The sequence below is a fragment of the Cryptomeria japonica genome, chromosome 6 (genome assembly GCF_030272615.1).
Source record: "Cryptomeria japonica chromosome 6, Sugi_1.0, whole genome shotgun sequence".
NCBI lineage: Eukaryota > Viridiplantae > Streptophyta > Pinopsida > Cupressales > Cupressaceae > Cryptomeria > Cryptomeria japonica.
The window spans coordinates 597,102,973-597,128,216 of record NC_081410.1 but is presented as its reverse complement, the minus strand read 5'-3'; the positions used below and the strand labels follow the sequence as shown (position 1 = coordinate 597,128,216).

At 37.3% G+C, this 25,244-nt stretch overlaps 1 protein-coding gene across 2 annotated transcripts in view; it reads left to right on the top strand.

Moving 5' to 3' along the window:
• LOC131036254 (uncharacterized) overlaps positions 1-25,244 on the top strand; it is a 112,085-nt gene that overhangs the window by 48,749 nt on the left and 38,092 nt on the right. For both annotated transcript variants that reach the window (XM_057968102.2, XM_057968103.2), the window contains exon 4: positions 8,747-8,864. In XM_057968102.2, coding sequence (XP_057824085.1) covers positions 8,747-8,864 — 118 coding nt within the window. The remainder of the gene's footprint in view (positions 1-8,746; positions 8,865-25,244) is intronic.

Genomic DNA, 25,244 nt, shown 5'->3' with positions numbered 1-25,244 from the left:
TTATTTTTGCAATATTAAAGATGCAATGCAATGTACTCAATACCTTCTGATCACCCAGATCTCAGAATGGGCAAAGTGAGAGCATATGGTGTCTCCAACCACATATCTAAACTAGATGAATGCAATTACAAATGATTTGGCGGCAAGCTGATGAGAATATGCAAGTGGTAGAGTCAGTCTAATCAACACCTCTTTGGCAGACTGCATAATATGACACGCAGGCAGAAAAGCCACCCTATCAACACCTCTTCGACGGACTATGTGTATGCAATAACAAAATTTCTAAGCTTGATTCAGACCAAAATAGTTGATAATACCAGCTTGTTCATGCCAAAATGGACTGAATGAAAGTGCTATAAAGGTTGGCGGTAAATCGTCCAACTTACAATATAAGAATGCATTCAAATGATAGCCTCTGATAGTACTACCATCTGTGATTTACAATATTTATTAAAAATGCATTACAAATTGACATTTGGAGTCAATTGCTGTTATAAACTGATATAAAGTTTTGATTACAAAATCAGACTACTACAATAACCAAAAATAAGCCAAATTAACATTAATAAATCAGTTTAATCATGAAACAATTGTAGAATACCTTACAAGGATGATATCAAATGATGATGCAGGTCTGTTATCTCTCTATACTGCTGAAAACTTGGTCTGATCAGATCTGCTACAAACTGAAAACCACTTAGCCAACACCCCCAAATGCTGATACAACCTTAGACTGAAAATACACTGAAGAGACATTCCAAAATGCTTCTTAACTCCCCCAAACACATTAAGAAACATCTTATATCAGACTGGTAGACATATTGAGACATACAGAATAAAAACAAAGACCAAAGTAGCTGATACAACAAAAATTGTAACTGTACGAACCCTAAAAAGTCTTGCAAAACTACAAAGTTCAACGACAAAGTGATTGGCTATATTCTCCTAAGTTGGGTGCCACCAAAGAAACCCAAAAACTGATAAAAAGGAAAGCGCTTCATCCTCATCGTTCACACACCCTAGTCAACAAGTATGGCCCAACACATGATGGTACAACCCCCTTCAAAGATCTCCCAAAAACTCTACAGCCATTACACAACAACAAGAACAAGGTATAAGCAACAGATAAAATCTTTCGAAATGTTCCCATAACATGATGACAAATAGTACGGCCAATTGAGGGTGGCACAACCAACAATAGTGGAGATGGTAGGACCTTCTCAGTTCCATGGAAACTTTGAAAAACTCAATCAACAGCAACCCAAAACATATCAAAAGACAAAAAATTTACATCTTTTAATTTCAACTGGAATAACTCTCACATCAATACAACTATGACTTCAAGATGAAATGACCAAATCCAACTAGGAGGGTTTTGTCCTTGAAATAGGTATTTCTAGAGGGCTTTCATCCTCAAGAAATAAGAAACTCTCAAATTTCCTCAAAGAAAAGCAAGATATGAGACATGGTAACCCTTTTCTCTTCACAGCTCCTTTTATAACTTGTTGTGGTGAATAAAATATTAATTTTCTTTTTTGGCTCCATATTAACTTTAGCATTTTAAAATCATTTTAAAATGTGCAAAATAATACCTTTTTCTCCCTTGAGCACAACTTACAGTCACTTTTCACTTTTCAAATAATTCAAATAAGCTATCAATATAAAAATATAAGAAATATTACTTTTGACAACTTAAATTTAATTATTTAATCTACTTTTCAGTTTTTTGGCATCAGTGATCTTACAAGAAATTTGAGAAATAAGCCAATGGCCACAAATTCAGGGACATCATAGTCGTCCTCCCCAGAATTGTTTGTCCCCAAGCAATCGCAAATCAGGATGCTCTGGAATTCACTCCCTTTCCCATGTAGCATCCTCAACTAGAAGATTTCTCCATTTTCACTAGATGTTCTTTTATGCTCCTTTCTCTCAACTTGCATTCTTTGAAATAAAAAATGAGCTTTCCATTTTCATCTAAGGGAGGTAACTTAACCAAAGCAACTACATTGTGACCTAGTGCCTTCTTAAGGCGTGCTACATGAAATAAATTTTGTGCCTTACTACCAAGCTCCAATTCGTAAGCCACTTCTCCCACTCTCTGTATGACCCTGATTGGACCATGGAATTGTGGTTTAAGCTTCTCAACACAACTCTTTCGAAGAGTAGATTGCCTATAGAATTGCAACCTCAATATATTATATCATTTACCTCAAATGAGTGCTCAACTCTATGCTAATTAGCATACAACTTTTACTAATTCTAAGCATGTTGGAGCTTGTCTTTTAGTAATTTCAAGATATCTTGGCTTTGCTGCAATAAGTCTTTCAGGCCAGGAACCTTGTTTTCACAGAACAAGAGGTCAATGAAGCCAGGATAAACGAAACATTTTTAAGAGACATATGACAAGATGTATTATAACAATATCATCCAATATGAAGCCATTTTATCTAAGCCTTATACTACCTTGAAACATAATTTCTTAGATACCCTTCCACCCACTTATTCACAATTTCAGTTAGACCATCTGTTTGTAGGTGATAACTAGTATTGGGAGTGAGTTTTGTCTCAGTCAATTTGAACATCTCCTTCCAAAATAAACTTGGGAACCTGTTGTGCCTATTACTTACAATGTTCATGGCTTTGCTGCAATAAGTCTTTCAGCCCAAGAACTCTACTGTCACAGAACAAGAGGTTAATGAAGCTAGGATAAAAGATAACATTTTAAGAGATATCTGATAAGATGTTTTATAACAATATTATCCAATATGAAGCCACTTTATCTAAGCCTTCTACTACCTTGAAACATAATTTCTTAGATACCCCTCCACCCACTTATTGACAATTTCAATTAGACCATCTGTTTGTGGGTAATAACTAGTATTGGGAATGCGTTTTGTCCCTATCAATTTGAACATCTCCTTCCAAAACAAACTTAAAAACCTGCTGTCCCTATTACTTACAATGTTCTTTGGCAACTCGTGCAATCTAAACACTTATTTGAAAAATAAATCAACAACTTGTGAAACTCTGAAATCCGAAGAAATTGCAAAGAGTGAAAATTTTGTTAATCTGTCAACAACATATATGCAATCTTTTCCTTACACGTTAGGTGATCCGATGATGAAGTCCATAGAGATATTTTCCCATTTTTTAATCGAAAAGAGGTAAGAGTTGCATTAGACCAACAGGAAAAGTGTGCTCATTTTTGTTTTGTTAGCATACTTCACTTAAGGACACCATCCTTAAGCCCCTTCCATGCAACCCTCTCCTGAATCTGCCTATATGTCTTCAAGCTGCCTTGGTGACCAGCTAAAGGAGCCTTATGCAAAGTTCTCAAAACCTTCTCTTTCAACTTAGTTTCGAGTACTAAGAAGATTCGTCTCTTATATAGGATCAACTCATTCACCACTTCATACTTATCATCCTGTAAGGTACCATCCAAAATATTAGTGTCAAAGGCATTTTGAGCATATTCAACAAGAATTTGATCCTTCCAATCAGCAGAGACAACATTCTTCTTTCCTTTGACATATTCAATGTCAAAACATAAGCTTGCAGCTTACTCATCCACTTTGTCTACCTCTCATTAAGATCCTTTTTGATTAAGAAAATATTTCAGACTGTTATGATCCGTTTTGACAACAAACATACCTCCCACCAAATATTGTCTAAACTTAGACAAAGCATGCATAATGGCTAGCATATATTTATCATAAATGGAGTAGCTTCTCTCCAACCCTCTCAACTTCCTACTTTTAAAGGAAATTGGATGCATATTCTTCATTAACACCACCAATTCCTTCCCCCGAAACATCACATTCAATCTCAAGAGTCAAAAGTCTTTGTGAAGTCTAGTATGGCTAAAACAGGACAAGAACTCATCACTTCTTGAGCTAATCAGAAGTTTACTGCACTGAATCAAACCATGAAAATGCCCCCCTTTTTTGTCAAATCAGTAAAAGGACCATCCAATTGTGAAAACCCCTTCACAAACCTTCTCTAGAAGCTGCATAAACCAAAAAAACCTCTCAAATGAGTGAGAATCTTTGGTTGTTGGCCAATCCAAGATGGCTTGAATCTTTTCTCGATCTTCTATCACAACCTTAGAGCTGTCACATGCCCCAAATACATAATTTCTGTTATAGCAGACTCACACTTAGATTCTTTGCAAACAAATATTGGGCCTCCTAAATTCCCAATACCTCATCTAAGTGTCTCAACTCTCAAGTGCTCTTCCCAAGTCTTATTGTTGATTAAAATGTCATCAAAGAAGATCAAATCAAATTTCCTAACTTGCTGATTGAAGATTCGGTTTTTACAAGATTGAGAAGTTGCAGGTGCATTAGTCAAACCAAAAGGCATGACTAAGATCTCATAATGCTCAAACTAGGGCAATATATCAGCACGGTATAATCCAAACTAGGGCATACAACAGTATGACAGTGCTAGGGCAAACTTATCTGAATATCCTTGCTGTAGATGGTTAGCTAATCAGGTAAAGCAATCTGCTGGTCTGAATCATCCACTTGACAACGCACTGACTGAGAAGATGATTTGTTGCCCCAAAAGCACCGTCGCTGTCCCTGAAAGTGAGTTCGCTGCCCCTTGGATCAGGTCACTCGCTGAAGGTATAGATTCGCTGCTTTGCTGAAGGAATTCACTTGAATATGTGCAGAGATAATTTGCAGAATAGTGGAGACAATTCGCTGGATCAGTGTGTCCATTTGATGTAAGAATGATCTGTATATATAGGTGAGTTGTCCGCCTAGATTGACTTAGGTCGGCCTTGTATACATTCATAATTTTGGCGCCCAAAATTACAAGTTACAACTATAGGGTCGGACCAATATAAATTCCGAGTTACATGTGATAGGGTCTGCCCTATTTCCATTTACAAGTTACAATGCCCATTATAGGGTTAGACTCATTTACAAGTTACATTAGTCATTATAGGGTTAGCCCTATTCACAAGTTACATTGCCCATTATAGGGCCAGACCAAATTACAAGTTACATAATGCGTTTGGGTCCAGCCCAATACAAGTAATACTTATATTTGATCCGAACTAGCTATTATTTCAACAGTTCCATCATTTTTCACCAAGACCATAGAAGATGTAAAGGGACTTTTGCTAGGATGAATGTGTCCCATCTCAAAAAGCTTCTTAATAGCTTCTTCAACCCCTTATGCCTTTTGGGATGGCAATGAGTGGTAATGATAGGTTTTGCTCCTTCCAGCTCAATCACATGCTCTATCCCTCTATCTAGTGGTCTTCTTGGAGGTATCTCATTGAAAACTTTGTTGTGCTCATCGAACAAGTTTTGGACATCTATATAATATTCTCTCTTATCTCCCAATGAATGTGTAGGCATGATCAAGCATTAGGCAGCCCACTCTACTTGTTCATGACAGAAGATACTCTCCATCCTTTTGGCTGTAACAACAGGAGGATTTCCATTGAACATACACCTCAATAACATCTTATGATCAACATGAAATTTGAGTTCCATGGTGACAAAATTTTTAGTGATCTCACCCAAAGAGTGAAGCCATTGGACACCCAGCACAACATCGATTCTCCTATACTCACTGCATAGAAATCATCCTTCACTTCATACTTCCCAATTAAAAAACTTAGGAATCCTTTTGGTACATTGGAGAGTGAAGCCGTCAACAACTTTGACATCAAAACCTTCAAACTCTTCTGTTTTTAGACCTCTTCTAGCGACAACTCTGTTACCAATGAAATTATGAGTGGCCCCAAAATCAATTAGCATAGTGATTTTTTGGCCACATGGAACTCCACAGATCCTAAAAAGATTATACTTTCATGTTCCCAAAAGTTGGGCAAAGGTTCTCTCAATGGTATTCTCTTCATTTGGCCTTTTTGGTTCATTTTCTTCATCATTCTCCTCATGATCAGCTTTCTGTTCTAAATTTTCTAATTTTGATTCATCATCAGAAAGTGAAACCCTATGACCAAGAACCCAAGGCTCCTTGCATGTGAAACATAGTTTCTTCCTCCTTAGTTCATTTTTGGCTTCTTCATACAACTTTGGTGAACTCTTTGGTTGATGAGTTTTTTGAAATGGCATTTTGGTTGGAAAATTCTTCTAAAACTTGTTCTTGGAGGACTGGATTCAAGAGCGAGAGATCTCTTAATTGCCTCCTGCAGAGATGTAGGCTCAAAGGTTTTGATCAAGCCCTTCAAATTTTCCATCAATCCTTCTATGGACAACATAACCAATCTCCTTTATATGACATCATGAACCATAGCAGCAAGCTTTGGGAAATCAGCAATATAAATATGGTAATGGGGAGCAACATCTAGACGGGCATATTTTGGCCTTCACCACTACATCTAAGCTTATGATGTTTTATGAATGCCAATGGACTAATTTGATTTCCCCATAGCAATAATAGAGGAAAGTGATTGTTGTTGTTGTTATTCTCCTAATTAGCCTCCGCTTGAATTGGTTCTTCTAAAGATGAAATTATTTCTTAAATTTTTGGTACAGTTGAAGCACATTCATTCCTTCATGATTGAGTGAAGACTGCACTATAAATGGTCATTAGTTGTTCACCAATAGAGCCACCAAAACTGTTTGCTTTTTAATTCACACCTTTCAGTGCAACACAAAATGAAATAGTGTGTATGACAGAACCATTCTTCAAATTAGATGTGAATTTGTCATTAAGTGAGGGATTTGCCATATTGAGATACTAGCAAACATGGAGGAGTGTGAACAGCAGTGTGTCAGATGATAGAAGACTAAAATTGTATCTTAGTTCTTGGTATCTTTTTATTTGAAAACCTTAAATCTTTAGAGTAGAACCCTTGTTGAAGACAAAACCCTTGCCATAAGAATGAAAATTGGTTAAGTCTGATGCAGACTATTGCTCATATTAAATGGCTTTGATGAAGATTGATGTGAAATTTATCAAAAAGGGTTGAAGATCACATAACTCAGGCATTATAAGAATGATCACTACTGGATTGTGGATTGAAACCCACTGATCTGATGAAGATGACACCTGCTGTAGATGACTGAAATTGTGTTACTGCTTATTAAAATCTATGTGCTGCTTTTGTCAAACCCTGCTCTGCTGCAATAGCTGCTGTCGATTTCAATGCCTACATATCTCTACCTTTTGCTGTTGTTTTTTAATCAAAACTGATCTGGACTGCCTTCAACCTAATCACACCAATTATACAAAACCTGTACGTATAAGTTGAAAAGTCATCTTAACTAGTGCAACATACATTAAGAAAAAGTCTATCCTCCCTCTTTGCTGTAGAACCCTAGCTACTACTTTCAGATGAAGAAATAGTGAAAGGACTGAAATCTGTTAAAACACACATCATCTTCTTTTCAAGCCTTTAAAAAGCTATTGCTATTCCTTGTAACATCCTTTTGATCAACCACCAATCATGAAGGCCTTGCATGAAGAAATATAAGTCTTGATCTCCAAACCAAAGAGAAATTATTTGTAGCTCAACTTTTGAAGATCAAAGGTCAGAAGCAGCCTCCGTTCTCCCTAGGTTGCAAAAAGTCTAGCGAAGCTGTATTGTCCAACCAAATTTTAGATGAATATACTCATGATACCTAGTTACCTCTCTTGTAGCACTCTCTACCAAAACTAACTGCTTAATAAAAATCTTATGCACATTATTTAATTCCTCTCAAAAAAATTAGATCCACCAAAATCCCAATTTTATAAACTTTGTGCATTGCTGGCAAATCTTAAGAACTCCAACTTAAAACTCAAAGGGGCAGTTGGAGGGTTTATCTTAGATAGATGAAAATCTACAAGGACAATCATCCATCCCCCACTAGAGTGAAAATTGGTAAAGTTGCTTTCTTGGCATTAGAGAACAGTTTTAATGTTGGATAATGGTTAGGGAATAATAATGTAAACACTTGAGTTGAATGCTTTTGATGAGTGCAAATACTGTATAACATTTGCAATTTTGTGTAAGTATTACTTAGTCAGGTTATGAAAAGAAGCAAGTAAAAATGGTAAGGTAGCTATGTCAACTAAGTGATGCAAATTATTTATGTATGAAACATGAAGAGGAAAATAAGATTTAAACCGGTTATCAAAATATATCCCTGGAAGCAATATACATTTTTTGGCTTATTGATTCCATGTACAAACTGTCAATTGGAAGTTTCAGTTTTATCTTGTACTAAACTGTTAACTTTTGGCATTACTTCCTTGGCTCTGGCCACTGTTTTTGAATTACTCATTTCTGAATCTTTGAATAGGGAATATTCATGGCATACTTAATTTGAGTGCTACCAGAATAGAGGATAAGTACAAGAAATATTCTGGTAGGTTTAAATGAAGCTTCTAGATAAGGACACTATTCACTGTTGGAACATACATTTTGAATGCTTGCAACCGGAATGGAGGATAAGTACAAGAAATATTCTGGTAGGTTTAAATGAAGCTCCTAGATAAGGACACTGTATTCACTGTTGGAACACACATTTTGAATGCTTTTTATCATACACAATTCCTTGTTTCATTTTTTTAAAAACGTGTACTTTTTTTTCAAAGCATCATACTTTTTCATTTTCAGCAATCAATTCTATGCACTTAAGAGCGCAATTAAAGCTTTTTGTTTTCTAGAACTCTATCTATGCAAGTTACATCTGAAACTTCTTAATATGAAGCTCAAAGTACAATCACAATGGAACCTAGTGGTGATGATTAATACTATTTATTTATGGTGCTTCAGGAGAAATATGTGGATCCCTCGTCAAAGCAACCTGGTCATTTAGTTGCACAATCAAATATGGTCACATATGCTTCAGCAATGCCTTCCATGGACAATGAAGGAGTACTATCATTTGAACGTTAGTATTTTTATTGGTTCTATATTTTCGCTGCTGCTTAGTTCAATAAGCATAGTTTCTGATTTTATGGCTTTGAAAGATTGTAAATGTATTTCCAAAAACTTGAAGTAAAGCATAATAATACTTTATACTTCGTTGTCATCAACACACCCAAATTTTAGAGTCAGAAATTTTGTTTGATTTCTTTGTTTCCTTCCAATTTTGGATTTGTTTCAATCTTTTTTCTTTCCATTTCCCTCAAATATTGTGGAAATGATCTAAATTTTGGACATATTTCCTTAACGTTATTTCAAAACATTTAATGGATCTCTGCTACTAAAACTCAATGTCATGAAATCTCATTCACTTAAGCTGTGCACTTTGAACTTTCCTTACTAAAATTTTGAACTTTGAACTTTGGAGAGAGGTTCATCTTTGAATTCTTATCCTTGTAAACACAATAGAAGCAACTCTCACTGTTATGCACAGACAGCAGTGTCACAATAACTGCAAGCCAAATAGATGAAATATTCTTGTCTGGTGTGTTTTTAGAACTGAGTTTCTATCATGAACAAACAAAAGCCATCTTTCTGTAAGGCTTTCCTTTCCCACCAACATACACTATGGCAATGCTTGTTTCCATCCCATGAAATAATGAATGTTTCAAACCTTCTAAAGCTGCAAATTAATTGAAATCTCGTGGCTTATGTTGATGCATGATGAAGACACATTGACAAAGTGTGAACCTTTAAGAAACCTAGGCTTGAGGCCAAGAACTATGATTTTATGATTTTATGTCAAATTCTGTCAAACAAGAATCATAGACTCAACCCGATGGCCCTAGAGAATTCTCATTCTTTTTACTTTTCCTGCTTTTAAATAAACCAGCCCAATTTTGATTTGAATTTATGAAACCACCATGCTTTTTGCATTTAACCATTAGATCTGAAATTCCCAAAGATTTCCAAAGTGGATAACCTTCCTTGGGTCAACATTCAGTGTTTTGAACAGCTGATTAGAGAATGGCAAAGCCATCTCCCTAAGTGTCAGAACCTCCTCCCGTTCATGTGCTTTGGCATCATCCTTATGCTTTTGAAAATTTGGAAGGAGAGAAACAGCAGAATTTTTGGCAGGATGGCAGGGATATCAGTTATGTTTTGGAGAAGATCAAAATTAATATCGCTGAGTCTATCAAGCATAAACTTTGTCTTCGTCAAATTTTCACTCCAAAATGGGAGCATTTATGTAAACAACTCTCTTTGCAACCCAAGACTTCAACAATGCCTGCCTTTCAACCTCAAAAGGAAAAGCAATTCGATAGACCTTGGATGGTGGCTCAAGCGGCAATCTGGGTTAGGCTAGTATGGGAGGTATTGCTGAAAAATTGGGACATACAACCAATAATCTAGCAGAGATCAAAGTTGTTTATAAACGAATGCACAAGGCTTACAAAATTGGGTGGCAAAAACTACAAATTGTATCCAACTCAAAGGTAGTCATCAGCCTTTAAGTTTTATGTGATCCTAAGCGATTCCATAGCCAAAATTGACAAATAGCAAAAGAGTTGAGGAAGATTCAAAGTTTGCAGGACAAGTTATAGGAGGTTCAATTCAGCCATGTTCCTAGAGAACACAATAAAGTAGCATGTGGGTTAGCCAATTGGGCTTGTGACAACTCCAACCTTATTTGTTATGGATTGCTCCTTAAGTGGTGGACAACCAAATCTAAGAGGATGTATGAAAGATTCTAGATTCAAATTTGTCCCAATGAATTCTACTATGTATCTTTCTCTCTATATTGCCTAGGCTTGGACTATAGCTTTCAGGTCTAGCATAGTCACATATGGACACTTTGATTTACATCTCATATGATGAGGTTCTTTCTTTAAAAAAATTTCCTAGAGATTACATGGTTAAACAAAATATTGAAAATAAATTATATTTACCTACTTTGAGGGAAATAAATATTTTTTGTTTGTCAACCATTTTCCCCAAAGGTGGTAACAATTCTTGATAGTGCTAAAAACCAGTGTTCCACAAGGACGTATCCCCCCAAAAAAACTTTGTTTCCAAAATGGGGATGTCCCTGAGACATGGAGATGTTAGGGGAACGTCCCTCTGTCGTCCTACCACCTCCATCACACTTCCCTGTCGTCCCCAAGACGTTACTCTTTGAGAGGGGATGTCTCTAAGGCATTTCCAAAGGAAACACTTGAAATGGGCACACTAGGATGTCCTTGAGAAGCATAAACATTCCTCAAGCCTGGTGGAGACATGCAAATATTTCCCACATCCAAAAGCGCATTTTTGGAGTTTCTTTAAATTAAAAAAATGTTTCAAAAGTGTATAACCTAACCCTAATCCAACCCCAATCCCCAAGGCCTCCCAAAAAACTTATAAAGAGACACATGGTCTCATTCCAAATCACACAAAATCAGTAAAGAGTTTGAAAGTGAAGACTGAAGTAGAGAGATTCAACTTGAAGGAGAGGGAACAAGCTAAGAGGGAGATTCTTCATTCTTGCAAGAGGAAGAGGGCATTCAAGATTCAAGAGTATGATTCAAGATTAAAGGTAGGCATTTAAAACTTCATTTGTTCATTGCAGATGTTATGAATGATTGAAAACCCTCCTGCTTGAGATTGAAAAGTGAAAACTGCCCTTTTTTGTCACAAAATGAAAAAAATTGTAACCCTGTTGCTATCATTTTGATGATCTTATATCTGAGTTTTCATTGTTTACTTCAAAATTTCAAATTCATCAATTTGCATTGCTACAATAATTTGGAAATTTTTTTTTCCAGATATTTGCATTAGTTTACTATTGAGAAATACAACAGAAAAAATATAATTTCTATTGTTTGAACCACACAATAAATTGCTTTTTAAAATTTATCCAATTCCATTTTTAAACTCATTGTTTTTAATTTGACAAATTATGACAGCAACATATAGGTTTTCTAATCTATTTTTTTAATCATTGTTTCTTGCAGCTTCATTATCATTATGAGTTCTCACAACATGAGTGAGGATGAGGGTTAGGGACAAGGGGTTGAAATAGAAATCAAAAGTGAAAATGAATCATCTAATGCTCCTAGCATAGAAGCAGTGATGGGTGGCACTGACACTCAAACAAGTTCTATTGGGTGTCAAAATTATAGTCTATCAAACAACAAGTTCTATTGGGAGTCAAAATCTTAATTGCCCTTCTCAAATCCTACAAAAATGAGCCAAGGGCCCCTTTGATCTGATGTCACCTTTAAAAAAAATTGCATGTAAGGTATCAGCAAAGCCTGGGACAGCTGGGGGTAGAGGTTGTGGAAGTGCAACATTTGTAAACTTCAATGGTTTGGTAGCATGACTAGAATTAATGCTCACTTCTTATCTGAGGCAAAGAGTGTAGATGTATGTTATAAGGTGGAAGGGAACCCGAAATTTAGGGTTGAAATATTAAAATTATGGGGTTGTAATGAAGTAGTACCTACATTTGCTACTTTGCCACAAAGGGGTAGGCGTCATCAAAGTTCTACTTCTACTTTGCAGAGTCTAAGGCCACTGAATTCATCTAGTTCAAGGGCAGCAGAGCCTAAGGGGAAATGTAAGATGATTAGTCTTGCAGCTTCACAACCATTGGCAAATTTTTCAACGTGCAAGCAGAGGATGAAGCAAATGATGCCATTGGCAAATTCTTCTTTGCCAATGGCATTCCATTCCATCTAGTTCTCCCTCCTTATTATAAGGAAGTTGTGGGAAAGATAATAAGGGTGAGACCATCATATGTGCCACCAAGGGAGACTAAATTGAGGACAACAATCTTGCATAAGAACTATTCCAAGTAAAATACTTTGATGGAGAAAATGAATAGTACCCGGGTCACAAGTGGATGCAGCATACTCATGGATGGGTGGACAGACATCAGGCATCATCTACTCATCAATATCATGATTACATGTATAGACGACCCTTATTTCCTTAGGGTTGTTGATTGTTAAGGGCATCACAAGGATGCTCATTTTTTAGTTCTAGATCCTCAAAGATGCTATAGAGGAGTTTGGGCCACAAAATGTGGTGTAGGTAGTAACAGATGCGGCCCATGTGTGCAAAGATGTAGGGAAGTTAATTGAGGTAGTCTATAGACATATTTGGTTGACTCCTTGTTGTGTGCATGCCATGAATAATGCACTCAAGGATGGGGGTAAAATCAACTAGATAAAAACAATTGTCAATGATGCTAAAGGTGTGCATATGTTTATCTGCAACCATCACACTTCACATGCAATCTTCAAGACCTTCTCCAAGAAGGAATTCTCGAAACTTGTAGAGACTCGGTATGCATCATACTTTATTCCCATGGAGAGGATGCTTGAGTTGCAAGAGGCATTGCAACTAATGGTTATGACAATAGAATGGAATTGATGGCCTAAGTTGAAAACATAGCAGGGGAAGAGGGTGAAGGAGGTGGTGAAAAGTGATGTATTTGGACTGATGACAAATATATTGTCTCCATCATTACTCTAGTCTTAAGAGATATTAAATATGGGAATTCTAATGCACCTTCCCCTAGAGAGGTGTATGAGTGCATTGATTCTATGCTTGATCAAAATGAAGGCTATTGTACAAGAGAAAGACCCCACATTGCAATTCTACACCGAGCCGATCATTCATCATAGTTGGGAGAAGCTCAACACTTGCTTACACATGGCTGGCTATGCTTTGAACTTGTGCAAAGGTCCAACAAAATTACACCTCTAGAGGATGTTGAGGTGAAGGAAGGGTTCATGAAGACCATTGAGAAAATGTATGATTTTGAGGTCGCTTGATTCATACTAAGTGGACAAGATTTGCCACTCTTTGGGGATATTGAGAGGCGGCTGGAATAAATCTAGAGACTATGGATAGTAGTACCCAAGTTGTGGTGGAGTATGCATGGGCCTAGATCTTTGACTATTGTTCTAGCCATTTGTTTGCTGTCCTAAGTTTCTAGATCTTTTGCTACTGAGAGGAACTAGTCTACTTATAGCTTCATCCAATCCATTAAGAGGAATAGGCTTATTTCTAGGAGGGCAAAGAAGCTAGTGGTTGTACATAGTGCCTTACATCTCATTGACTGCAACACACTTACGTAGGAGAGTCCAACAACCAGATGGGATGTAGAGCCAAAAGAGCCAACATAGGTTGATGATGATGCTACACAAGCAGGGTTGGTTGGTGTTGGTGTAGATGAGCTTGAGCATATGGAGTCCAACAGTTCTAGTTGAGCTTGAGTAGATGAGCTTGGGGATGATTAGAGGGATCAAGCCCTTAGCCATTGACTCATTAGTCATTAGTATTACTATTTAGTATTTACCATTTTTTTTTTGAGTTTGAACATTGTTGATTGTAATCATGAATCATCATTATGAAAACTTGAAAATTCTCATTCTGATGTCGATATTGTGATTTTCACTATTCATATTAAATGTTCAATGTTAAAACTTAGAACTGAAAAATAAATTTTAAAATTAGTTAAATGTTGATAAGTTAATAACTCTATGTTCAATGCAATCATTGCAATGTGTTTACTTATTCCTTATACATCTTTTTATAAGCAACTTTTAAGTACTATTTGTATTTGCACTGCTCCCCTGCTGTCCCCAAACTTAGGCCCTTTGTACCCTCATCCTTGAAACTTGTCGCCCCATCCCGTCAAGAAACTCCATGGAACTATGCTAAAAACTCAAATAAATGCATATTTTAACCAATGAGAACAGTTTTCTTGAAAGTCATTAGTATTACATCCCAACAATATGTTAGCCATAGTTCCAAAAACCTGCAAGTAACTTGCAGATTAGCAAGCGAAACACAGATGCCAAGTTACTCACTTGAAAACTTGTTGCCAAGTTTTGGGTGAGCAATTGCCTTTAAATTTTCATACAAGTCCCATGTTAGAAGCTTGTTTTTTGCTTTTTGCTAGGATTTGCATCTTTGTAGGTAGAGATGGCATCTACAAGTAAGCATAGTGATGGCAAGGCCAATGACCTTGCTTGAGCAAGAATGTTGGTGTGTGATTATTATGGCTTGAGGATGAAAGGAGCATCAATTACTGAAAATATTCTGGGCATTCTAATTTTTCTCTTTTGAGACAACACGAAACAAAATAAAATGCAAGGATGAACCTCTCTTCAAATTCTAAGGGAAGCTTCTTGGAAAATTAAAACTACCTTAGACTTTAAGTTATGAATGAAATATATAGTCAGCACACTTAACAATATTCTCTAAAGGAGGTTTTGCATAAATGAAATAACTGATAAATCTTGCACTATATTTTGGACTTGAGAATGAGTAGAAGACTTGAGTTTTTTATATTTTAATACTTGCAACTAATTGAGACTACCACCCAAACTAAACACAACAAATACATGCTTCTTGGCTAAAATCAGGGATTAGTAAATCTCAGTCACACAAACAATGCAAGAGTTCATAGATTGAATAACTTGATGCATGCAGAGCTTCAACAAAGATGAATGACAATGTTAATACAAAACCTAACACTAATCTTCACTTTTAATTCAATCAATGCAATCTGTTGATGTGTTTTTTAGGCACAATCAAACACAAAATAAAATACCCAAAAGTACCTTATCCTCTCTTGAGCAAAGTCCTCCCAAACGCTAAACTATGTGATCAAGTGGAAGACTCGAAGGTTCTATTTTATCATCTACCGAACACTTAGAATAAAATACCACAAGGATACTCTATCCTCTCCTGAACAAAATCACTAATTGTGCCAAGATTGCAAGAAAGACCACAAGGCGACTCCAAGGTCTATATGTGCGAATGAGCGACTTTAGTGGGATAACCTCTTGGGTAGTGTATGCTGAAAATCTCAAGGGGGACTTACGCTTGACAACTGATATCATTTAAGTTGAACTTAAACAGATTTAACAAATTATGCTCTATGTTTTTTTTTGGATTTTCTAGTTTAGGTTTTCAGAAAAAAAAAGGATGAGGGTTTAGGAATCCTATGCTACTTCTAAGCTATTCCTATGAACTCAAGAGACGGTAAAGACTGGGTGAAACCGGTAACGATGCTTTGTTTCGCCACACTCAGACAACTACGCGGGTGCAATCTTCTAGGGTTATACTTAAGATTTTCACACTTAGGAAAAATACCAACAATTGAACAGTATCATTCCAAGTAGAAGTTAAACATCCATATTAAAAGCTCAGGCTAACTTTACACATTGAAAGGAAATCATCCATCCAACAAAAGTATGAGCAAGATTTCACCAATCAATACTATCGGATCTATCATTTATCCAACAACTTGAAAACAAATTACTTAAGCAAATCTAATCTAAGTGTTGAAGGGAATATGCAACCATGCAACCATTTAGCAATAAAAAGATTTCAAGACAATACTGATAATGAACTTTTATTACTCAAATAGCTCTGCGCAACAGTTTCATATATCTCTCCACACTAAAATGAAATGAGAGAGCAAGTTTATATAGAGTTTTTGAAAGAAAAATAAACGGCCAAGATCAATCTAAGATCGACGGTTGAGATCTAGACAACCTAACCCTAGATAAAGTTTCCAAAATAAAATCCAAGATCAACTTCAAATGAGACAAGTGGAACGAGATGCTATTTTTAAGGATTGCATCCCTTTCTTTTGATATTCAATGAATTTGGACACAATTTGGTCCACTTCCTCCATGGTGACATGTGGCAACATGTTGATCCTGAACTCTAATCCTTCCAAGTCATCTGCACATAGAGCAAAGGTGATCTCCCAGTCTAATTCCTACTTCTGAAAGGCATCTCTGATGGATATGAGGTTTGACACCTTAGCCAAATTATTCTTCAAGACTGGTCCTGTGATGGCAAAGAAGATGTCCTGAACTCTGACCTTCAAATTCTCCAACTGTATATCGCTCTCCTGGATAGTCTCCTTCCCAAACATTTCTGCAACTACAAGGAAGATTTTTGTCCTGAATTGCCCTTATCTGTCCTTCTATTCTATCAGCATCAACTTTCACCTTTTCTAAGACCTCATTCTGTGCAACCAATGTCTAGTGCCAACTGTTGAAGTCATAGACAACCCCTGCTTCAATTATCTTCTGATCAACCAACTCTTGAGATGAGATTCCTTTCAGTTTTCTAAGGCATGGAATGATTCTATCCTAGACATCCTGGAAGTCAGCCCACATTTCTACCATGTTCTCAATCCTGGAAAGCAAAGAAGAAGTTTGATCATATGTTGGTGAGATTCCTTCTATAAACTTGACTGCTTCTTCTCTTATACTTTCTATCCAATCTCTAGTTTCTCTGGTTGTCACTGCATCTTCCTCAGATCTTTTGACTACTTGCTGTGAATCCAAAAGTGGGAGAACCTCTGGATTGGCTTGATCAAGTGGCTTAGTAGTCAACTGCCGAGTATATTCTTTCAAGTGCTCAACTTCTCTCTCATGTTCATTTTTCTTTTGTGTCTCTTCATCCAACTTTGCCTTTATGGAAGCAATTGAATTGTCTAAGTCCTCCTTTACTTGGGTCTTTGTGCTTGGTCCCAAGTTAAAGGTAGTAATTTCATACTCATGAAGAGCAATGTCTCCCTTTGCTTTATTTACCTTAGGCACAACTATCTGCATTGTACGGTTGTCTGTCTCATCCCTTTGGATGGTGGAAAATCTTTTAGCTGGTTTCTTCACTGCAACCTTTTCTAGTCTGGCCAGGAAATCTGTCATGTCATCCTCTTCTGGATCCTCTATTGCTGGTGTTTTTAGTTTCAATCTTTCTTTCAACCAATCAGGAACGGTGGGCTGCTCAATGCCTTCGATCTCCTAATTGTCTTTTTCACGTCCAATACCTCGAAGGGCAGAAATCATCCCTTCTTGAAATTCTCCTTCCATTTCGTTTTCTGATTCTAGAATCTCTGTGCCAGGAGGAGATGGTGGTTGTTCATTTTCCTTGTGGACTGATTTTGCATTCTCCTCATGAATTGAAGAAGGAATGTCTATCTTTGCCAATGACTCATCAATAGTTAATATATATCTTTCATTCTTAGATGTGGCAGAATGAGATGGTTCCACCCATTGCTTCTTTTGAGAAGGCTCTTCATTCACAGCCGCTTTCCCCTTTCTTTTAGTACTGACACTCTGAGTTGCTTCTTCATTTGAGGAGTATCCTTCTGCTTCTCCCATCAGACCATAGGTCAAGGCTACATTTCTCCATTTCAAATTGTGACAGTGTTGTTCAACCCACCACCTGGAATATTTCATGACTGGCCGCATTAGGGTGGTTAAGTCTGCATGCTCTGGCTCTGACCACTTGATAGGAGGAAGGGGTGCATGCTCATCAAAACCGGGCTGAGTATGTTCTCCATTATCTTCTAGCTGATCTGGCACAATGAAAGGTCCAGTCATCTTGATCAAGCTTACTGGCGACCTAGAGCACATCCTTTTCCTAATATCAAACTCATTTGCTGCATTGGCCCAAAAATATTCTATATCTACCCCGTGTCTGTATCTTTCTCCATTTGCTGATCTGATGTTGTTATGAGGATCATAATTTGCTCGAGATCGGTAGAATGTGAAAGGATACCACTGCATCTCTAGCTTGGCACTTTTGGCTGCCTGTGCTGTCGGACAAGATTCTTCCATGTTTCCAATGAAGAATGGGAAGGATATAGCTTCCTTTTGCCTTATTCTTTAGACGTTTTGATATGTCTCAAGCTGCTTGAGAACTTCAAGCAGGACTATCTTGTTAGTTGGGTAAATTGGAAGTTTATAAGGATGTCCTTCAAAGCCTTGGATTCTTATGTATGTGAACTTTGGAAATTGGATAAACTAGGATCCATATCTACTGATCAAACTTTTAGCCTCAGGAGATATCCTCTGGTGAGTTCCTCCTTGCAATGTCCTTGTAATGTACATCAGGGATGCATCATATGCTCGGTAGCTCTTTGCCTTAAGCTGTAGCTGTGGGTAACAATCATAGGATCTGAATTCATTCTCTCCATTGCCAACTACGCCTCTACAAATTAGTCCAGAATATCTATAGGTTGCAGCTAGTAGATAAACTATGTAAGAACTCATGTAGAATGATTTTGTCTTCTCCAAATTTATCAGCTGCTCATGGAGGTTATTGCTGATTATGCGAGACCAATTAAACATCCTAACTCCTGATGTGATCTCGTCCATGAAGAAATACATCCATGTTTCGAATGGTGCACCTTTAGGGCTGCCCATTAGCCTATTCAGCAGCAGGATAATATCACCATACTCCTCCTTGAAGTATGGGTGCAGCAGGACCTTAGGTACTTTCCCTTGGGGTCTCTTCCTCTCCAACCATGATTTGTTTACATTGGCTGCACAGAGCTCAGACTGAGCATCATAAATCTTCTTAGTACCCTCTTTTGTCTTGTAGGTGGTCTTATTATATTTTGGAATTCCAAATGTTTCCTGGATGGACAACTCTGAAAGGTTGGCTAAAACCCTTCCATTAGGTGCAACGATTTATCTCGACTGTGCATTGTAGTGTCTAGCACATTCGACCATAAGTTTAGGGTACTGCTTGGCCAAAGGAAATCCTGCTGCCTGGACGATGCAATTCCTCATCATCCGACAGGCTATGGGTGTCGGCAGGTGTCCATCAAGACCATACATTCTCTTCTTGAACTCTTCCAGGTCAACATGTCCAAGGTCAGTATCTGTGACATTCTTCCATTTGGATTTGATCTTGGATTCCATCTGCTTCCCTTTGCTGGCAAACTTCATTGATGCTTCCTGAATGGTGTTTCCTGCAAAACACATGAAAACTTAATATTATTTTCAGATTTTAATTCCGATTTTTAATCCTTTTTTCTAAAATTCCACTTTCATCTTGATAAATGGTTAAGTTTTTTTTTGAATGTGAAGGGTTTGGCCAAGAAATTGATAAAATTGAAGAAACTAAGACAGAAAGAGAAGGAAATTCAGTCAGATTGAGTCGTTGAATCCTCTTTATGACTGAAATTTACCTCTGATTCTGAAAATCTGTCTTAAAATTAGAGAAAGTACTTGATTTCTTGACCTTCAACACTTGGAAAAATTTCATAAACTTGAGAGAAAACTTCTTCTTAGTTGCTCTCTGAATTCTCATCCTGAATAGTGAATTGTGAGAATGAACTGGTTGAGAATGTATAGAGTTTTAGATTCTTAAACTTAGAAGTTTTATTTTTTTATTTTTTATTTTTAATCATTTTTTTTTTTTTTTTTGTGTTTTTTTGTTTTAAGTCTTTCCAAAATGGAAAGTTTTATTTTCTTTCAAAATTCTTTCTTAGCTAAAGAATCTTTAGAACCTTCTAGAAATCTTGAATTTCTCAAAAAATTCAGTGTTAAAAATTATTTCATGAAAATAACTTTTTATTTTGGAAAATAATTTTAATTTTTCATGTGACAAATTTATTTTCCAACTTGTGTGCTTGATTTCATGTGAATAAATTTTGTCTTTCCTTATGGTGTGCCAGCTTGATTGTCTTCCCACTTAATGGATCACATTTAGGTGGCTGATTAGGCATCTTCACATATTCCATTTATGCCCTGAACAATCAATTCGTGTCAAGGGTTTGATCAATCTTGCAAGGGTTTGGACAATTTCTTCATGCCTTAGGGTTTGAAGTTTAGAACAAATTTGTTTCAGTCTTGATGTCTTGGCATGCTTCATATCGATTTATGTTTGCTCTTTGTCATGTCATCTTGGCAAATTTCATGCTTTCCTTAGGCTTGGAACATTCTATGACAATCATCTTTGGTGGATCTTCATATTTTATAGGCAAATTTTCAATATGTCATCATTTTAAACCCTAGGTAGGAGTTTGGTTAACTCATGTCATCTTAATTAACTGCAGATCGGAGTTTAGTAGGGTTTGGACATCATTCCTCATGTCTTGGACATTCATATGTCTTCTTGTCTTGAGCAGATTTAGGAATATGATCAGACCATTTGATCTTGCTTATTTGGCAAATTTCTTCTTGTGTCACGTTTTATTGTCCATCCCTAGGCGAACTTAGGTGAGGTTGTGTCATGTTTTGTGGGAGAGGTTTCATGCTTGAATACCTTCTTGGCAAGGCGGAGTTTTCACCTTCTCGGACAAGTTTGGCTTGGAAGATCATTAGAAGACTGTCAAATCATATGCAAGCTTGAATGGTCTTTCTCTTTCAAGGTGGACTTAGAGATGCTCAAGACAATCTTAGAATATGCCAAGACATGAATGCTTTATTGATTTGTCTTTGTTTGTTATTCAACAAACCTTTAGTCTGCTATCTCTAACTTTGCTGATCATGGCGAACTTGGATTGCAGCAGTTAGACAATTTTTGTTTCGCTTTCAAACCCTTGGTCATGCTTTATCTCTTCTCTCCATGGCTAATTTTACTATCTTATTGAAACTTGATGATCTGATCAGGCTCTTTCATATGTGGAATCTGCTCAACTTTGGCGAATTCTGACATCTCCTTATGCTTCGAACCTTGCTTGGAAGCTGCTTGGCAAATAAATAAATCTTCAATGAAGGAAGACCATGCTTTATAGCTTCCTAGGCGGTTTCTAGAAGCTTTATTTCTTGCCTAATTCAAATTTCTAGAAAATTCCTTCAATATTAATGAATTTGACTTTGCATCTTTATGTGTTTGTTTGGCATGGCTTTATTGTTTTAATTGCTTTCTTCTAGAATGTGATTTTAGGAGGGCTTTATTGGTTTTCTTATAGAAGGCGAACTTAAAGAAAAGAGTATTCTTAACATGTCATGTGTTTTATTGATTTAATTGTTTTCAAATGCCAAGTCACCATACTTGCTATCTTTCTCTCTTTGAAGTGCCATGTCATCATTTCATTGTCAACTTGGAAGGCTTCCTTGATTAGGCGGACTTCAGAGTGTTTATGCTATCTTGATGAAGGTGGACTTAGATGGCCTTCTTCCAATTTCTGCTTTGCTTGCCAAAAATGTTTTCTTTCTTATCTTGGTGGACTTTGAAGGATGTTAGACATTGTTTCCTAGGCAGATTTCGTGTTCCTTGTGCCATGCTTTATCAAGGCAGACTTTACCAACCTTAGGACAAGTTGTTTTGTGCCTAGGCGGACTTTGAAGTTCCCTTTCCACACTTCCTTAGGTGGACTTGGAAGTTCTCTTTCCACACTTCCTTAGGCGGACTTGGATGAGCTCTAGCCAAGGGTGGACTTTGAGTCTTCCATGGCATGTATGCTTTGACATGTTTTTCGCTTGGCTTATTTTTCTTAACCAAAGGTAGGAGTTTAATTGACCTTTGCCATGAGTTAGCTAACTGAAGGTAGGAGTTTAACATGTGCTTGATATTTTTGCTTGGATGGAGTTCATCTTTCCTTGGCGAACTTAGAAGATTGTCAGACTTTTTTGTACATGAATAAGCTTGACCTTAGGTAGGAGTTTGGGTAACTCTTGCCGTGAGTTAGTTGACCAATGGTAGGAGTTTACCATTCATTAGACAACCTCATTATTCCTTGGTGAACCTTGATCATGCCTGAACATCTTCCATACTTGACATCCTTGGGCGAATTTGATTGACCATATGCCTTTCCACTTGGCTGACTTTGAGCTTGGGCGAACTTGTTTAAGCATCTGCCATTTAGGCGAAATTTTCAATGTGCCATATCTGAATTCTTTCGCTATCTTGATCAACAGTGTTCATGCTATGTTGATATCATGCTGTTCCATCTGGAACAAAAACCCTAATCTAGAATTTCCACTTTGCTTTTTGCACTTGGAGACCTCATTTTCGAAATTGAGAACATGGGTACTGATAAAATGGCTGGCTGATCTTCTGGAACAAAACCCTAATTAGGGTTTGCATTTTGCTTTTTACCCTTAAAGACAATTTTCAAAATTTGAGAACATGGGTAGTAATAATGGCATGGGGATCAAAACCCTAATTCCAGAAAAAAGCAAAAAAATTCAAACTCTTGCCCTTTGCACTTGGAAGGAAAAAAATTCAAATCTGAAGACATGGGTAGGATTAAAATGACCTAAAGAACAAAACCCTAATCTCAAAAAAAGCAAAAATTTTGAAGCCCTGCTTTTTATACACTTTATAGCATAGACTTTCATGTGGTAGAATTCTAATCTTCCTTGTATCTTGGACCTTGACCTTGATCTCCGCTTTGCATGACTCGAACTTGGCCTTGATGTTGAAATTTCCTCCTTGGGATACTTGTTCTGATCTTCCTACAACTTGGCCCCATTGACTTCTTCCTTTGTTACCTGCAAAACCAACAAGTAGGTATCAAACACACAACATATACTTAATTCCATCCATCTTTTATTTCTTATAGCTCTGATTTTGTCTGATTTGTGTTTGCTACAGCTCTGATAACATATGGAAAGTTCAACTAGCTATGCCGAGGCTGCCTTGCTGAAGATGAATTTGCTGCCATTATAATTAAATTCGCTGCTCTGCTCGCATTAGAGAAGCAATTTACTTTGTTTAAGTGATCAAATGACCATTTTGAATTAGCCTTTATAGGCGTGCAAGGGAAAAGATGTGTCCTTTCAGTTCTTAGGCCGACCTCATAAGGCTTTAAATGCAATTGATATTATCCCTTAAGACCGACTTAGCTGCATTTTATACATTTTCCTTTTGAATTTAAGCCTTGCCACCAAAAGTGCTTGCTCATGCAGCTGCTTGGCATGGTCATTGGTATGAATTTGGAGACTTTAATGAGCATAGGAAGGGAATTCGCTCCTCTCCAGCAGCAAAGGAAGTATGTTCACTCTCATGAGAGGGCAATGGAAGTCAGCCTGCTCCAATGAGGGAGCAAAGGAAGCAAGTCCGCTCCTCTAAAGGAGCAATGGAAATGAGCCCGCTCCTATGAAGGAGCAATGGAAATGAGTCCGCTCCTATGAAGGAGCAATGGAAATAAGCCCGCTCCTATGAAGGAGCAAAGGAAATGAGTTCGCTCCTCTTAAGGAGCAAAGGAAGTGCATTAAACTCGCCATCTCCAGCTTGCTCTTATCAACTTCTTCATCGATTTGTCCCTTTTCACTAATTCAGGTCTTTGTCAATGAGCATCGGAAAGGTTGTGTACAAGAAGAAGCACAATAAATGCTCGGGGTTTTATGTTCTCCATGTGTCTAAGTTGATTAATTCATCTTCAAAGAATGCCTTGCACCTCTTAGAAGGCAAAGGAAGAGATGCTGCTCTCATGAGGGAGCAATGGAAGTCACATCGCTCCTATGAAGGAGCAATGAAAATAACATCGCTCCATTGAGGGAGCACTGGAAATGACTTCGCTCCTATGAAGGAGCAATGGAAATAACTTCGCTCCTATGAAGGAGCAATGGAAATAAGTTCAAATTGCCATCTCCAGCAGTTTTTTGTCAAGTTCTCCATCAATTCGATCCCTTCATGCCATATCAAGGAGCAAAGGGAAGGTTGCATTCAAGGGGAAGCATAAGAAATGCTTAAGATTTGTTCCTCCATTCGCTCAAGTTCACCAAATCGCCTTCAAATGGACTCTTGCATACACATCAAATTTCTATTAGAATGATAAGAAAAATGTCTATTAGGCCAGGTTGCTGGTTGAAAAACCAAATTCGTTGCTTAACAAAGGCTCCGTATTGCAATTCATGATGATCAAGGGTATCTTGGACCTCCTAGATGGCAAGGGAAGGAAGTTCCCTCCTTCAAGGGAGCAAAGGAAGTCACATCGCTCCTGCCAAGGGGCAAGGGAAGTAGGTTCACTCCTATGAAGGAGCAAAGGAAATCACACCGCTCCATTGAGGGAGCAAAGGAAATTTTCGTATACTTAGCCGAATTTCCTCCATGCAACCTGCCTCTTAATAAAGTGTGATCAACCCTCTTGGATGGCAAAAGAAATTTTGTATAATTGGTGAAATTTTGTATAATGTGGTATCTTGTTCAAATTTATACCTCATCTCACATCACCTCAGTTCACATTTCACATTTTGTTTCTATGAGGTCAAGGAAGTGACTGTCGATGCCATGGAAGAGCAAAGGAGGTCATTTCACTCCATTGAGAGAGCAAAGGAAGGCAGTTCACTCCATTGAGGGAGCAAAGGAAGGTAGTTCACTCCATTGAGGGAGCAATGGAAATTTTTTTATACTTACTCAAATTTCATCCAGCTAACTTTCCTTGCCTACTATGCTCGAATTAACATTTCATCTCAGATTTTGCCACTTCAAAGATGATGACCAAATGGAGCAATCATCCAAATCATTTATCTTCTAAGCCATTAGAGTAATCTGACCTCATTCCAACCTAAGGAGAGAGAAATAACCCTATCGCTGCGTAGCCACCTGAGAAAGTGCACTTCTTCAAACAAAAGGCTAATAGAAAAAGACTCTACCACTATCCTAGAAAGCAGAAAAGAGTGGGGATCCCCATTTGCAATGG